Here is an 18,123-nt window from a genome sequence, read left to right as displayed (position 1 = left end):
GAGAACATGCATCGCCAACGAGGAATCTGCCATGCGAGTGTTCTCCGAGAAGAGGGGGCTGGCTGAGAAGCTGGCTCGCAGCTTCAGTAAGCTTGAGGCCGCTGTTGTAGCTGCTAGGCTGCCGTGGCATCAAACGAAAATAACACTTTTGTCGTGAAAAGTGAATAAATACTGCATGTCTTTTCCCCTTTTATCGCACTCTCTCTCAGTTCCGTTTTTGACAGGTAAGTGGGCTATCTCATGCTATTTCGGTTGAGTAATACTACCGTTTAGTACGTACTTTTTCCGAGTGTCAGCTAACTACGGTTTAACGAGGTTTCACTGTACATCGCCAAACTGCTATATTAGAATACGTTTTCCGGCTGCTAGATCCCATGTAGACAAGAAAATGCACAAGGTGCATGCAATTGAGAACAGTAGCTGCCCGCCACGGCAGCTTCACCGCAATACTCACCCACCCACCTCACGTGAAATGCCTGCGCACACTCAGTTTCTTATTCCTGTACCAGCAAATCTCCCCGGTCGTCACACGCCTATCGCCGCAAACCCTATGACAATAAGCACCTTCACCTATCTGTTTTACAGCACGTGGGGCGTAGTGCCGTTGTAAGTGTACTGCACAATTATAGTAGGCGATAACCCAAGCACACCGCCATTGCCTGCTGTACGCTGCACTATAGAGTGCCTTGTTTCCCTCCAGCGGCATCCGGCATTGCCCACCAGCTCGGTTTTGTTTTTGTTTCCTGTCGCCGTCTTAAAACACTATGCAATAGGCAAACAGCAAAGCACGTCTCGAGCCGCCAGAGGCCCCACCATATCTATGTGCATCGGCGTCTCATGCCTCATGCCAAAACTATCCACGTGACTCTTCGCATTAAGGTCATACTACGCCAAATCAGCCACCCTTTTTACAACCATTATGGATATAGTTAAAAAAAAATTTCCAAGAATAATATTTTGTAACTTCTCACATACATAGCAGACTTGCTGAGCTATCAATGATATGTCACATATATTTTTAGGCTGACCACCAAAGCAACTTTTTTGACCTTGAAAATGAAGCTTCTTGCAAAAAAAAAGAAAATTGACATTTACACTTTTCTTTTTACGGGATATGCTGAACCTCCAAAGTTTGAAATCTTTTTCAGCTATTTTATGTCAACCGGCCTACCATACTATAATTTGTGCCTTCTGGATTTTAATGTGTTTAGAAAGAAGGAAAACGAACGTTTCAATTTCACTCTCTTTTGCTGGTGCCAAAAGCACTTGAAGTATTCAAATATTTGGAAATTGGATATTTTGACAGCCACGCTACTTCATTGTCTTGCCATACAGACCATTTAAACAACTGTATTGTACATTGGGCCCCTGAAAAAGAAATGTTGATCGATGCCTTCTAGCTTAGCTGGGCTGGAAAAATAAATTGTTGCCAAAATGCTAGAAATGTTTTTGCAGAAAAAATAAATGCAGAGAATGAGTTTTGAACTTCAACAAACGTGCAAAATTTTTCAGCTATATCTGTGATGTTCGAGAAAACGCTGGTTGATTTGGCGTGGAATGACGCATTACCTACATGTCAACTACAATTGAGTGTCAAATTCTTTAGTTCGAATTGTATATTTTCCCAGTTAGTGCATTTTCTCTGGCACTTCTTTTTTTTTTTTTCTAAGATGTATGAACGAAGTTCTACTGCAGTTAATAAAGTATGTATGTGGCTTCACAAAAAGTATGTGCTCAGGGCACGCTTTAAAATAAAAATTAAAATGTGTGCTATTCCCCCCTTTAATCTTCCAGTGTTGTGTCCATTACATTTTTACAAATTTTATATTTCACAGGTTGGCAGGTGTGCATGTTTCATGGGATGGTGGGAATGAAGTAAATTGAGTGTCAGGCTGCAGAAAATAGTCGTCAATTGCTACTGCATCAGTCATTGTGATGGGGAAAAAATTTTGTTAGGATTGTTACTTATTGCAAGCAATGCGGTTAGGGACATAGTTAGGGAGATAACTATTTTGCTGAGATGGCAATGACAAAACATGGTCTTACATTAAACTTGCTTGTTTCTTCACAACTGGAGCTGTGTATCTTCTGCACAATGATCTTAAGGGGTTTCTATTTCTATTTTGTATTGCATGTGCCATCAGTTCAGCTTCTTTTGCTTGTGGGAATATGTTCTGTGTGCGTGAATATGCCTTGACTTCAATGCCTTGCATTTTCTTGGAGCAGGAGCAGCAGCTGCAAGAGGACATACAAGATGAAGAAGAACGGAAACGCCGGTCGCAGAGTTTGAGGAATCAGCGGAGTGAGGTAGTGCTTTGTAATCCTCTTCATTGTGGATTTATTCCGAAGCTGCATGGTTTCACTTGAAAGAGGTGACATCTTCTTGAATCTAATGCAGTTTCTATGTTGTTCACTAGCAAAAAAAAAAAAGAAATTGAAATGTGGTCAACTCAAACATTTTGTGCGCTGTACTGCACAATTGATTGGGGCATTATATTTCAAGGGGCTCTCCATAGTTTAAACTCCATTTTATTAGAATAAATTTCTGGTCCTCTTGGAGTTTGATTAACAAGATTTTACTGTACTATGACAGTTTGCAAACAGCATGGGGGAAGGAGAGCTCAGAAAAGGCCCCAGTAATCTCTCATGCTTTGCAAAATGTGCGGTGGAAGTCTCGTCATTTTAGGCTTCGCACTCATTTGTGGGGCAAGTAGCAACGATTGCTCTCTCTTACATGTTTTTGGTCAGTGTGCCACTAGGCACGGAGCATGGATGCTTGGATATGAGATGAGTAAGGGCGGGTTGAGAGTAGGAACTGCACCCTAAGTTGAAAGTGCCAGTCCAGGGAAGCTTTGTGGAGAGTGACATCAGGGCCTTTTCTCATTTCTCTTACATGGCAACCAGGTTTGGTATACATTGCTTGCTTCTCAGTTTACTTTGAGGTCACATAAGGTCCGTTTGGTTTGCCTGCACCTCTGTGAATCAGTTCACGACTGGTCACGAGAAGTTCAGAAGTTGTGAAGCTAGACTTCAGTGGTGCAGACGCAATGTAACACTCGAAACTAATTTCAAGGTGCCGCTGCAGTGCAGTCCTTATGTTTTGTGCGCCTAGCCTATTGTGTGCTGTCCGTGTAAGTTTAAGAGGTCCTGAATTGTAGGTGTGGTTGGTTTCTTGCATGTAAACATCGCACCCCACATTGTAGACACTGTAGGCGTGTGCGTAAGCAAGGTTTCAACAGCGCTTACAGCCCTGTGCTGCATCATCTGCTGTGCTGCTGCTTCGCACCTGTATGTCTGCACTATCATTAGGGAGGGTTGTAAGAGTTGGGGTCGGGCATGTCAAAAGGGGTAGCTGGCCCATGTCGTCTTCCGACTCATCCATGTTAAGGACGTTGTTGAAAGGAAGAACATGTTCTCATCGAGAACGAGGAGTACTGCATTTATTTATAATATCTAAATGGAGGAGTGGAGAATGTTGCGTCTCATCAGTCTAGCACGACTGAATTGAAGCACCCTGAAGAGTCGAAAAAGTTTACCTAAACCCCCTCTGTCCTCCCTAGATCCCTAGGCCAGGGAAATCTGCCGCCCCACTTTCGTCCAGTCAGAGCGTCCAAAGACGTTGAAGGGCCCGCATTGAGAGTGAGGGTTCACACAATCACTCCCACACCTTTGTTCACTGAACACAGAGAAAGGATGGAAGCTTCGTAGACAGGGATTGTCATGCTTGACTCAAGCTGGCACGTCTTGGTTTCTGGGATCACCCAGCAGTTGGCTGGAGCATCTGTCAAACGACCGTGGCGGTTACCGGAGTCCGTGAGGAAATGCCATACAATATCCTTTTCCATGAGTTTTTTTCTCCCATTGGTCCACGACGGCGACAGTGAACCAACAAACAACACGCGGTCCGTTAAACCTGTCTCGCCTTGCTGGCGCCGCAGGTCTGTCCGAGAGGGACGCACTGTTAGCTCCATAAAATGATTCGTCGCAATGGTGCAGGAGAGGCCCGCTGGCCGATTGTAACAGGGTGCATAAAAATCGTCAACCAGACCTGCACCTTTTGAAACGAACACCGTTGTTCAGAGAGCGCCATCGCTTGGCACCGCTGGAACGAATGGCAGGGTGCACCACCTTGTGAACTGATTCAGGTGGTGCCTGTGAATCGAACAAGCCTGTATTCTGCACTGGTCCTCCCGCCGCTACCTCGATGCACTGAAGCCTCCCTCTGACACAGGCTTGGACGCCATGCTGTAGTTTGGCTGTACGATTTATTTATTTATTTATTTATTTATTTATTTATTTATTTATTATACCCTCAGGGCCAAAGGCATTACAGAGGGGAGGGGTAATATAGGTTACAAAGACAATCAGTACAATACAGTGAATTTTGTTAGAACATAATTTTAACATTCTCCAAAATAAACAAATATGGTTAGTGCATCGCGAAATAGTTGATTGTTTTCAATGGCTGCAATGTCGGGAGGGAGGTGGTTCATTCGACAGATGTCTGGAGAAGGTAGGACTGAAAAAAAGCTTTAGTATTGCAATTTTTGATGCCAGCCTTATGCCGATGATCAATGCGATGGGAGATGTATTCCGGGGGTGAAATAAAATCATCATGTAGTGTGACGTTATGATATACCTTGTAGAATAGAGTGAGGCGACTGATTTTCCTGCGAGATTTTAAAGGTGGGAGAGAAAGGTTAGTTTTCATGGCTGTGATACGTGCGGTGCGGTTGTAATTTGAAAAGATGAAGCAAATGGAGTTATTTTGGATAAGTTCGAAAAAAGATACAAGATTTTCATGGCCAAGGTTCCATATAGACGATGCGTATTCAAGTTTAGGTCGTATTAGTGATTTATAAAGTAGGAGTTCTAAGGACAATGGAGCAGCAGAGAAGTTGCGACTAAAATACCCTAAAATGCGATTAGCGTTATTAGTAACATATTCAGTATGGGTATTCCATGTTAAGTTTCGTGATATATGTACGCCTACGTATTCACATGACGCGGCAGAATCAAGAGGAATGCCATTAAGATAATAAGAAGGGGAAGTGTTAGAGCAGCGAGAAACACATATGTACTTACATTTGTTGATATTTAATTCCATTTTCCACATTTTGCACCAGTTAGAGACCAAATTAAGATCGGTCTCTAGAGTATTAACGTCGTTGAGGTTACATATTTCTCGGAAAATTGCAGTCAACAAAAAGGTGGATGGCAGAAGATAGGGTGTACGGAAGGTCATTAATATAAATTAAAAATAGAAGTGGTCCGAGGACGGATCCTTGTGGTACACCAAATATCACGTTAGTAAGCGGTGAGGTTGTGCCGTTAGTGAAAACAAACTGCCACCAGTTAAGAAGGAAAAATTGAATCCATCTAAAGACATGTGGATCAAGATTAAGATGACTTAATAAAGCGACAGTTGATGGCACACTTCATCAAAAGCGTTCGAAAAGTCTAAAAAGATGCAATCGGCGCAAGATGACTTGTCAAGAATGCATTGTAATTTATCGGTGAATAACAGTAACTGTGTTTCGCAGGAATATGTTTGACGGAAACCATGTTGTGCAGAAAAAAAGAAAGAGTTATAGTCAAGAAAGGTGGCGATGTTTTTAAAAATTATATGTTCTAGTAATTTGCAGCATGTGCTAGTGAGTGAAATGGGGCGATAATTTTGAGGCAAGTACTTATTATCGGATTTGTGAAGTGGGACCACCTTCCCGATTTTCCAGGCGTTAGGGAGGCTTAATGAATCGAGCGACTGCTGAAAAAGTTTTGTTAGTATAATTGAACTATAAACGCAAGTACTTTTTAGGAATTTAGAACTAATTTCATCACACCCCGAAGATAAATCGTGTTTTAAAAACTCGATTAATTTAGCAACGCCAGGAGCATCAATAGTTATTGGTGACATAATGGAAAATCCGTGGTGCGTCATATTTGGAAGATCAACTGTCGTGCTCGAGGAAAAGCTTTCAATGAATGTTCTATTCAGTGCGGTAGCACAGAGATTATTTGGGATTATGTTGCCGGAGGTATCTTGCAATGTAATTAAAGGGTCGTGTGCAGGGTGTATAATGCGCCAAAACTTTTTAACATTTGTTTTCAAAATAGATGGTAAAGTAGAAGACCAAAAGTTGTTCTTTGCATGTTTCAGGGTTTTCACGTATGTATCGGAAGCAGCCTTGTATGTCGACCATCGCTCAATAGTAGGTGAAAGTTTGGCAAGACGGAACAAACGTTTCTTTTTGTTAGATAGTCGCCTGATGTATGAATTGTACCAGGGTGCTTGAGGGTTAGAGGTGACGACGCGCTTAGGAATATATTTGTCTGATAGTTGGTGTACCTTCGTTTTGAACAGTAGCTAATTTTTTTTGACAGAGCGAGTATCGAAATTAACAAGAAAATGACCAATAAATGCAGATAGTTCATTATTAATAGTGGCAAAGTTAGCCCGTTTGTAATCTAGAATGTTTTCTTTTTTTAATTTTATTTGTTTTAGGACGTGGCGTATTAATCACGAAATTGAGCAGAAGATGATCACTGATACCTGGCAGATATGTTAGATCTGTAGTTGGTTCTGGATTTGTGGTTAGGATTAAATCTAGAGTGTTTGCAGTACTTGTTACAGTTCTAGTGGCTTGCGTTACTGAGTTCACAAAAACAATCTACATAGGTCTAAGATAGCTTGTGACAAAGGCGGCGATGAATAAGGCAGTTGAGCAGTCCACAAGATAGTTGGAAAGTTAAAGTCTCCGAGTGTAAAAAGCGGTGATTAAGATAGCGTGTGTGAACCAAGTTTATAGCATCATGAAGTTTGTTAGTAAATGTGGATGAATAGGATGGGGGGGGGCAGTAGCAGACACCAGTAATTATTTTCAGATGATTGATGACTACCAAAGCGAAAACTAGTTCCAACTCGCTGCAGATTTGAATGCATGTAGAAGGAATATCTTTTGAAATGGCAAGCAGAACACCGCCACGTCTTGCCGTCCTATTGCAATGATACATCGAGTAACGATGAGCGTTATGAAAGATTTCAAAATTAGACACGTGCGTTGGGAGCCAGGTTTCTGTTGGTGCAACAATGGGAGGTGTACATGTATCAATGGCGGAAGATAAGTTAGTATGTATATTAAGAACGCTTCTGATGTTGGTAAAAAGAACAGACACAGGAGATAACTTCCCACAGCCCCTCGCGATTCCCTAGGATACAACTTCCGATGCGGAATCGGTATCTAATCTACTGGCTTCGCCACGTGTGCCAATCCCATTGGCAGTGTCAGCGGTCACTGTTCCCTGCACATCATGTTCGCCACATGTCCCGACCTCATCGACAGTGCCAGTGATTGCGTTGTACATAAAACATCGGTTATTGAATTATAGCTTGTTGTACCATAGTTTAAAAGAGCGAGGGCCAGCGTGGGTGCTACTGAATTCAAACAATTTTTTTCGAGCCAAGCATGTTGCAGGTGAGAAATCGTCACTGATAGTGATGCCTTTTGACTTGAATTCATTACGCAAGGAGAGTATCTTTTCTTTCATTTTTGAGTTGGTAAATTTGACTATGACAGGACGATACTTGTCATGTGAAAAAATGCCGAGGCGGTGTGCACGCTGGATTAAAGCACCAGAGCACAAGTCGACAACCTCAGTCAATGCTTCCAATAGTTTAGATTTGGTATCTGCCTAAGACTCTTTAGCATCTCATATACCCTGAAATATTAAGTTCTCACGTCGGGATCTGTCTTCAGCTTCGTCAAGACGAGACTGCAGAGAATCATTTCGATTACACTGCTCATCCATCGATTTCTTTAAAGGGACACTAAAGGTTACCAGAAACTCAAGTTAAAGTGGTAGAGCAAAGTTCTAGAACGTCTAAGGCGTCAATATAATCGCGAACAGAGCTTTAGTAACCGAGAAATTGAGGTAAATGCATGACACGATTTGAGACCCCCCAGCGACATTCCGGTACTAGCCCGATGGCGAAAGGTCTCCTCATAATTTGTGTTACTAATACTCAACTACTCGTATTAAAAATATCATTTCATTCGATTATAAGACGGAAAAAAATGCTACTTGTCTACGTCTATTCGATTCTAAGAAAAAATAACATTTTGACGTTACCCTTCAGTAATATGGGTGTTCGAAAGGTTTCGTTTTCGCTCGACTCTGCGCGCTGGACTCTGCGCCGCGCACGCTTTGGAGTTTCAGTAGCTTCGTTATCGCGTCGTGCTGTGAGGGTTCTGCTGGCTCGCGAAACTTTCATTTGGAACAAGCAGCGAGAATGCCACGTCCATGTGATGTCGTGGGAAGCCCTCGTTACTTTCCCGCTCCGGAGAGCCGGTGTCGAGGCCGCCGTCGTAGTACGCAACGACGCCGGCAGTGCGAGCCCTCAGCAGCAGCTCGCGCTCGTCGGTGCTCAAATCGCTGAAGTTGAGCCCACCATCGCGAGCCAATCTGTCGGTGTCAGAGTCCATTGTGACGAGCGTTGAAGTTAGCGTCATAGAATGAAGTACCAGCTTATGGGCGTCTTGCGCTGGAGTTTGAGGTATAGTAGCGGCGCCTGGTGGCGGTGCGGGAAACGACATCTGGGTTGTGCCAGCTTGGGTCGTATTGAGCCCTGGCTGTGGCGAAGCACGTTTCTAGGCCGAGTATTGCGTCGATTCGCACATTTTATGCCCTGTTGCGAGTGCGAAAAGGCTCGTCGCTTCTCATAGACCACGCCGACCACGCTGCGAGCTCGCCGCAGCCTATAGTTTAACGAAAACGGACTCTCCGTGTGCCGTGGGACGTAATTCTTTTCTCCTTCCGCTAGCCACCATACTCCCGCTTTCGCTCTGCTGTCGGCTCTGTCTTGGCTCTGTTTCTGGCCGCGCGTTCGCGTTTTGCGCAGAAAAGCCGTAGCGCCGTCTGCGGACGCCGTTCTACTCACCGATGGCGCAACGTCACTATGAGACCATGATGTCAGTACTCCTCGATCGGAGGGCGGGCGATTTGAACTGCGCTAGAGGTACGCGGACGCTCCAGAACGCATTTTCTCTTAAAATAAGTCTCTCCTTGGCACGAAACAAGCGTTTCGAGGTTTCTGTGATGGTATTTCAACAGTCCACGTTGACTTAATAGTAACCTTTAGTGTCCCTTTAACTATGAAAGTTCTTGACTAATGTTGTCAAATTTCACGGGCTTTTCCTCGAGTTCATCAAGCCTCTTGTGCATACCAGCTAACTTTGATTCAATGTTCTTCTGACTATTTTTGATGGCTTTTATGTCCGCAGTCATTTCGGCCTGACCTTTCGAGCTTTGCAGTGTACGAGAGTGTACTTCTTTCAGGAGCTGAAACATAACCTTCATTTGATCAGATGGATCATCTGGTAGGCTATCCATATCTAGTAGGGCCTCGGAGCGAGTTGTAGGACCCGGGTTCGACTCAATGTCACCCGAGCGCAATAGCAAGAGAACCAGCGAAAAACAATCACAAGCACTATCACAGCAAACCCGTGGACATGGGAACAGTAACAAACAGCGATCATCACTCCTTTTTGGGTGCAAAGAATACTGCGTACACACCTGCACGGTGAAAAAATGAAGCATTGGAGCTATGCCATTGTCACTGCTCCCATGCCCACTGAAGGAAAAGCAGGCACGTCGGCTTCTTAAATCCGGTGCGGGTGGTGATGGCATTGTCGATGATGCTGGAAGGCTATGGACGAGCCACTCCGCGAGCGTAGAACCGCGGCAGGACGCACAGAAGCTGTCGGTGTAGGAAATTCCGAGAAGTTCAGCCGCCGGGCCAAGATCAATCGGCGAGCCTTAGGGTGCAGCCGAAGATGTCGTCACGATGAGCGACAGCACAGCCTGCACGGTGAAAAAAACGAAGCATTGGAGCAATGCCGTTGTCACTGCTCCCATGCCCACTGAATGCCCTCCGATTAAGAAACTGCTGAGAGTTTCACGCAAAACAAGAATGGAATGTTACAACTGATAGCACTCGCGTACGTTTTAGGTAGCACATGACCACTGAAAGCTGATGAAAGCTCACTGTACAAACATTTGTGTAAAGTATGGAAATTCTCTGTGTACAATGTGTACACACTCAGGGCAGTGTGTAGCAGCGGATACTGCTGATACTGAGAGATGTGTGTTGCACAAATGTTTCTTTCATCTTTTAAACTTGGTACACTGCACTGTGGATATCCTGCAAGCTGACAGTACCTGGTGATGGCACGAATGAAACAGCATCACTACTTAGCTAATGAACCAAAGTCACTGTCACCTGCTTCCTTGTTTTGGTGAGCAAAATGCAAAAGCAGCAAACTGGTGTGCATGTGTCTGTAGATTGTATGAGCAAGCCATTCTGTGTTTTGCCTAGCTATTGCACATAGCTTTATGTCTAGAATGTTGTGGCCTTCGCAAGGCTTTTCTTCTGCATGATCAGCTTGTACGCCTGCTGTCACTGTTCCTATGGTGTTGCTTTGTGTACAAGAGAAAGCCTGTTCAATCACAGTCATCAAATGAGTCAGTAGGCTAATGCAAGGGCTTGAGTTGAAGGATCATTATGGCTACTGCCAAAACACTGTAACTTGCATTGATTACTGTTATTACAGTTTTTGCTGTGTAGTGTTGGCAAATGGAAATGCCAAATGCAGGGGAGAAACTTTTGGGCTGCAGGAAGCACAGGCACTGATTGCCCAGCGGACCATCAATCCAAAGGCCATGTTTGAACCCACGACGTACTCTGGTACCTATGCCTCCCAAGCTGCTTGTGTTGAAAATCATGCATCTGCAAAACACACTAATCATGGGAGCACGGCCTCAAGAGTAAGTAATGCATAGGTGGCCTTTCTGTGGGTTACTTTGTGTCTGCTGCAAAGTGACTGCTATATATTGCTGCATATTATCCGACATTTGAGTATGAAAAGACCTTCACAACAGGGACTTATGGAAAAGAGAGAGAGAGAGAGAGACAAAAGTTGTAAAGGACGTTTGACAACAAATATAGCTATGACTTACTGCTGAATTCTAGGCGTTGCAGGATTTATCATCACTCCCAATAGCAATGCAGCTGTCACTGTCCTTGACGTTGGTACTGTCTTTCCATAGTTGACTGGCTTTGATAGCATCAAAATGGAGCACTTCATGAGCACATCGTGAAACGTGTAGACTGGTCGCCTGCAGTGCACATCCTTCCCACGTTACCCAAGTGTTGTGCTTGGCATGTCCAATTGGAACTTTTCAAGAGCCTGAAGCATCTCTTCACCGTGAGGTTGTTTTTAATTGAAACAAAATATACTGCCTGCCATTTGATTGACACTGAGCCTGTTGAGGCAGTTTCGTCGCTAGATGCACTTGACGTATTTCAGCAACACCACATTCTTAGCAAGTCACTGATTGCAGCGCTAGCAAGGCACTATGTGTCGTCTTTGGCCATAAAGTAAAAAGTTGACCAGAAGCTGACCAAAGAGCCAGCTTTGAACCAAAGCTAATGCCGAAGCATAAAGTGCAGCTGTACATGAAGCCGGTTTGACATTTGTGCCACCATTTGTACTTGTGCACAATATAATAAAGCTGTGCGTGCAGAAAAAGAAACTTAAATTAGGAATTTGGTAAAGTGAGGTGCCTTTATTTCTGCAGTAAAAATTACTCCACAGGCTTCTGTACAGCCGTCCAGATAGTTGCTATCTTGTCATCGAGCATTTACGAACAGAATCTTGCAAGAAACTAAGCCAGTAATTACGAGACCAAAAGCACTCCATTGCATGTACAGATTTTACTTATTAGGTGCTAGCGATCACCGTCATATGATGCCATGCTTACATTATTATCATCATCATCATCATAGTCCACGAATGTTAAGTTGCCACTATGTTTCCAATGACAGTATGACTCACTAGGATAAGGTCACCATAATGTCATTTGCCGTATTCATTGGCTATAACTAAACAGCACAGCTACTCTTAGGCACTACACATTGGTTTGCTCATTGCCAAGGAATTTGTAAGCTCCCTTCCACTTGGCACTACACTTTTCTGACTAGCCACTGGTGCATTTGATGGTGCATGCATGAGGTCATGAGTAGAAATGAGGTATGCAGATGTGGTCTGGTGCATCTGAAATGCAATTCTCATATACATTCTTGTGCTCCAGCACGCTTTAGTCACTTGAGTCCTGACACCATGTGTTAGTTGGCAATTAGGACTGGCTGGAGCAAAATTACATGCATTGTGGGAGGCCATGTATATGTGATGAAAGTTGTGGAAGCGCTTTAGCATGTCAAAGGAGTACCGACAAATTTTTACACTAGGGAGCCTCAATTCTTCAAGTGTGCTACAAATAATTATGTTACCTTTTAATGCGACCACTTCAAAATGCATGCCAACTGCAGTGCCTTCACACATGAAAAGGGAGGCTATTCATGGCACCTAAACCTGATGTCTCGGTCTCGTGGTACCAGACATTACCCATATACGTACATACTATGACCATTCTGCCAAAAGGTGAGTCGCTTGACAGGATAAAAGGGGAGAGTGTGTTCCCCTGCGTTTCCAGGAGAAGCACACAATTAGAAGGGCCACTTTTGCAGCTTTTAGTGACACAGTCAATGTATGGCCTTCAACCACCACACCAGGCTAACTGGCATGCCCTTGAGTGGTTTGGGATACCATGTGACCACCGCTGTCGCTTTCAGTGGTGTGAATATTTTTTTTTTTCGCTTTCTTTTTCTTCTTTCTTTTCACATCTAAAGCCGTGCAGCACTTGATGTGTGTTTTAAATGTGTTGCATAAGATGCGCTGTAACTAATTATTTGTAGAACTCTCAAGCAATTGTGGCTTCGTACCATAATTATGGAGTTGATAGCTACATAAAGAAGCAAAATGATGCGGGGCACAAAATTTACGTCAGTACTCCTTTAATGTTGGCATGTAATGATAAAGGCAGGTGTTGTCTTCTTTTTTTCTGACAGAGTCGCTTAGCCTCATCCTAAGTTGTGTCTCATGTTTTGGCTTTGTTATTTACAGGCTGACGCGTGTGCTAGCCCGCATGCCATGCAGAACAATCGAGAGGCGGCAGTGACATCGCCTCCGGCTGAGTTCACATACACACGCAACCAGCTTCAGGACACAGAGTCTACTCGATCAGAGCCTGAAGCTGAGCAGACTCGCAATCAGAGCTGGGAAGGTATACAACCTTTCATACCTTTATTATCTGTTGAACTAAGCAAGTACCAAATGTAGCCTAAAAAGGACTGCCAGGTATACTTGACTTTTCTGGCTAAACTGGTGGCTCATTTGTGTTCACATTTTACAGCAATATGCATTTCACAGTGCATGCAGTTTAATACCACATTCGGGCACACTTACTTGTCTGTTTTATCCAGAATAAATCAGAAGCACACATGGTCTGCAACACTGCAGACTTTGTCGCAGCATTTTGCTGCAATGCAACGGTTGTGCTTGCACTGTACAACTGTGATAGGAGTTTGGACTATTTGAATGGCACGGCCGAATGCACGTGACTGCTGTGGGGCGGCAGCGGACGAAGAAGAAGAAAAAGGGCCGGTGTCTGGGCCGAGGCGGCAGCCGTGCGAACTGCCTGAGCTGCCTCGGCTGGCCTTCTGTGCCAAACGAGCCGAGCAGTTAGTCTACCCAAGGCCGGTGTTCGTGGGTGTGCTGGCAAAACAGGCCAGGCTGTCCTTGGGGTTCAACCGGCGTGCTCCACTGCTGGGCGAGCATCCGATGCCGGCGTGTTCCGGTGCAGCTAAGCCTTCCGAATGGACTACCCTGTGGTGGGCCGACGTCCCGACCCAGCTGTCACATGAGTGGCTTGTCGTGTGCAGGGCAATCGCCTCGGCCTCCAGCCCCTGCTCCAGATTCATCGTTGCGCCTCTTCGTGCCGTGAGTCTGTAATACTGACATGCGACCGAGACTCCTTCCTACATTGACGCTGTGCTTGACTACTTAAGCGACAGACACTCATAAAGTGAACCGTATGTGTTATCGTGCATGTTACCCTAGCCCGTCCCCATGTCATTAAAGCCTCTCTGTGTTCATTTTGCCATCCCTGTGTGTTTAAGGCCTGGGCCCACATCATGCTATCACAATATTGGCGAGCCTGCCAGGATTTTCAAACGCACAGGAGGGGCGATGGAGATTGGGAGGTTGTTCGTCATAGGGAAAGAGCTAAGAATGGCAGGAGTGGAATTAGAGTGTTGGGTTGATGCAGAAATTGTGAGGGAACGCGACCAGCGCGCCCAACATCGGGAAGACGCGAAAGCGCAGGCAGAACAAGAGCATCTACGATTAGAAGCAGGAGAACGAGTGCTAAAGCTCAAGATCAAGCTCCAGGAAAAGACTTCTGGCGCACAAAGCGTACAGAGTGACAGAACTATGGAACAGTCGGTTATCAGGGCGGCTCCTGAGCTATTAAGTCCCCAAAAGTTGATCCCCCCCCGTTTAACGAAGCCCGGGATGATTTAGACGCCTACTTGTAACATTTTGAGCGAGTGGCAACAAGTCAAGAATGGCCCTGTGCAAAATGGGCACTCTCCGTCAGCCTCTGCCTGCCAGGAGAAGCATTGATGGTCATAGGATGGCTTGATTCGAATGCAGCCCTAGACTACGACCAGCTGAAGGCTACTCTCCTTCAGCGGTTTCGGTACACCGCTGAGGGATACCGAGAAAAGTTTCAAAACGCAAGGCCCGAAGACAATGAGACTGGCCTGCAATATGCAGGTAGAATATCGGGCTACTTTGACCACTGGCTTGAAATGTCCCATATTGAGAGGACCTTTAACTCCCTCAGGGACACCATGATTGCTGAACAGGTTTTGAGAAGATGTTCTGCGTCGCTGCGAAAGTTCCTGACAGAAAGGAATTGTAAGACCCTCGCTATGTTGTGGAAGAATGCTGATTGTTTTATAGAGGCACTAAACCTGACCAATCTAGGTAGAGAGAAGTTCTAGGAGTTCGTGTTACACTCTGCTTGCAAGACTGAACCTGGCCAGGGGTCCAGTCAGAGACAAAATGGTTTGTTAAATTGCAACCTCTGTCAATGAACAGTGCCATGCCATTTAGTCGGACGCGCTCCACTGAGTACGATGCCTGTAATTGACACTCCCTTTGTTCGCGTAGGCATCAATATTATGGGTCCTTTATCCCCAACTTCAGATAAAGGCAACCGTTACATCCTTACTATGGTTGACTTCGCCACCAGATACCCTGACGCTATCGCCCTGCCAGCTACCGAGTCGAAAACTGTTGGGGAAAGACCCGTTGAAATGTTTTCCTGAGTGGGCTTACAGCGGTAGATTGTCAGCGACCGCGGATCCTATTTCATGTCAGCTGTGATAAAGGAGTTTAGTTGTCTTCTGTCAATTTAGCAATAGCCTACCACGCCGTACCACCTCATAGCAAATGGATTAGTGGAACGATTTAACAGCTCGCTAAAGTGCGTGCTAGGACGGATGCGCCAAGAGCGACCTAGATGTTAGGACCGCTACTCCTCGCGTACCGAGAAGTGCCACAGAGCAGCATCAGTTACTCGCCATTTGAACTATTGTTATGGGCACTATGTCCGTGGTCCGATGGCTGTACTAAAGGAATATGGACAAATTCCCGTTTGGATAACGACACGAAATCTTCTTATAAATACACCATGGAACTGCGTCAACGGCTAGAGCGTACATGCGCCATCGCCATGCAAGAACTCACAAAAACGAAGCAGCAACAGAAGACATATTATGACAGGAAAGCCAAGATGCGAGAGCTCAATCCTGGAGACAAAGTACTTGTTCTACTGTGTGGGGTTCTCCTCCGTGCTTGTGGGACAAAGGAACGACAACACAGTAGAGCAAACAATCACAAGGGCATTTATTGCTCCTTTCAGAGATCAATGCCAGCTAGCCGAGTTGCTATCCACAAAACATGCCAATGGGCGCGCCACAAATCTAGAAGTCCGACTCACCGCGACCGGATAGCGAACGAATATGTTCGCCCCATGCTGTATCCCAAAGCCTGGTCGTTCGCGCGTACGGTCACGCGAGGCGGTCTTGCAGAAGCTTGGATCGGCGCCCGCGCGCGACGTCTGCGCCGCTTGACGATCTCGAACCCAAGAGAGCAAGCGCCTTTTCTTTCGGCGCCCAAGTAACCCCGCCTGTCGGTGGCGTTAGCAGCGCAACACTCGCGCCATCTCTCGTATTGTGCCTCAACCACTCCGACCGCCGCGGGCGCCAGGCCACGCGGCGAAGCCGGATTACAGGAGACTCGCTGTGCGGGAAAAACATATCAGGGGACGCGCGAGAGTCGCGCATCCCCACATCCCCCAACCTTAAATCACTACATATTCCTGTGAAAAATGTCACACGGTCTAACATAAACGCGTGCTTCTCGAACAAGGTAGTACATGCAACAGTGGCTGCGCTGAGGTAATGTCAACACGCTGTCGATAGCATGCGAGCCGACATTGTCCTTGGGTACACCGCTGGCGTCTGCCGGTCACAGCAGCAGCTTTGCAGACTCGACGGCACGATTCCAGGCCAGGACTCCGGAAACGGCGATGCAGTAGTCGGAACGAGCAAGCGTCGCTCGCGCCGACACGCCCTGCTGGCAAGAGCCGCAGTAGCTGTCGGTGACCGCCGGCTCTTTTGTCCGCCGCTGGGGCTTGTGAGCTGGATACAGGAGGCCGCCGAAGTCGCTGCACTGCACCGGCCACAGCATCACCATTGCCCGGGGTGGCTCGATCCTAGTCCGGGGCAGCAGCGCAGACGATGTGCAGGTGACAGCAAACCAGGCGTGACTCCACTCACGCTGCGTACACTCAACACACTCGGCAAACACTAACGTAGTGCAAGAGAGACGAAGTCTGCATGCGCATCGCCCACGTGGTATGATGTTCAACTCGGCTAGCAAAAGATCGGGCGGCTACTCAGTTGCTAAGTTCACGTGAACGAAGCTCGCTTCCTTGAGTCGAACGAGTAATTTCAATTCCTGCGAGGCTAACTAGAATGAGGGAAACAAAGTGCAACACCTCAGCGCCACAGTCCACCAGGTTGTGTCCCTCCACGTGCGACAGGCAGCTTCGTAAAGCCTTAGGCCTAAAGCATCGCTACCCTGACAACAACCGGCAATACCAGTCAGCCCGTAGCGGCACCCGTGGCCCGCGGCCACCCGGCTGCCAGAGCCGCGACTTCATCAGAGTCAAAGAAATAGGAGAAGCTATTTACATGAGAAATTCGGACCACCCACGAGGCTTCCGTACTCACTCGCTTCAGGCTTGCCAATGCTTCGTGGGCGCTAAGCCTCGCTCTCCCAGGATGCAGACCACGTGGCTCTTGTACTGACGAATGTCATTAAAAAAAAAAATACTTGCGAGAAGGCTTAGCATGTTGACAAGTTCAAACACACTACAGACACTGTCGCCTCTCAAGAAAGCCCGCCGCCAACGGTAGCGATCAAAATCCATGCTAGGCCTACGCTCCGGTTCAAACAAAGGTCTCGAACGAAGCAAAACTGTTAAAACTATCGTCCGATGCCCCAAGAGCCTCACGTTGGGCAGCCAGATGTGGGGTCCTCCTCCGTGCTCTTGGGACAAAGGAACGACAGTACAGTAGAGCAAACTATCACAAGGGCATTTATTGCACCTTTCATAGATCAATGCCAGCTAGCCGAGTTCCTATCCACAAAACATGCCGATGGGCGCGCGACAAATCTAGAAGTCCGACTCACCGCGACCGGATAGCGAGCAAATATATTCGCCCCATGCTGGATCCCAACGCCTGGTCGTTCGCGCATACGGTCACGGGAACGGTGGCGTGTTCGAAGGCAGGCCACGTGAGGTGGTCTCTCAGAAGCTTGGATCGGCGCTTGCGCGGGACATCCGCGCTGCTTGACGATCTCGAACTCAAGAGAGCAAGCGCCTTGTCTTTTGGCGCCCAAATAACCCCGCCTGTCGGCTGCGTTAGCAGCGCAACACTCGTGCCATCTCTCGTACTGCGCCTCAACCACTCCGACCGCCGCGGGCGCCAGGCCACGCGGCGAAGCCAGATTACAGGAGATGCACTATGCGGGCAAAACATATCAGGGGACACGTGAGAGTCACGCATCCCCACAACTGTCTGGTGAA

General features: G+C 46.4%; 1 protein-coding gene across 3 annotated transcripts in view; it reads left to right on the top strand.

Annotated features, from left to right (window-relative positions):
- The window catches only part of Abp1 (Actin binding protein 1), an 86,130-nt gene that overhangs the window by 38,693 nt on the left and 29,314 nt on the right, over positions 1-18,123 (top strand). For 2 of the 3 annotated variants that reach the window (XM_075676795.1, XM_075676794.1), the window contains exons 9-11: positions 2,227-2,307; positions 10,675-10,824; positions 13,023-13,182. In XM_075676795.1, coding sequence (XP_075532910.1) covers positions 2,227-2,307; positions 10,675-10,824; positions 13,023-13,182 — 391 coding nt within the window. The remainder of the gene's footprint in view (positions 1-2,226; positions 2,308-10,674; positions 10,825-13,022; positions 13,183-18,123) is intronic. The other variant, XM_075676796.1, reaches the window with a different exon arrangement.

This window comes from Dermacentor variabilis, unplaced genomic scaffold (genome assembly GCF_050947875.1).
Source record: "Dermacentor variabilis isolate Ectoservices unplaced genomic scaffold, ASM5094787v1 scaffold_12, whole genome shotgun sequence".
NCBI lineage: Eukaryota > Metazoa > Arthropoda > Arachnida > Ixodida > Ixodidae > Dermacentor > Dermacentor variabilis.
This window is presented reverse-complemented; position numbering and strand designations above follow the sequence as displayed.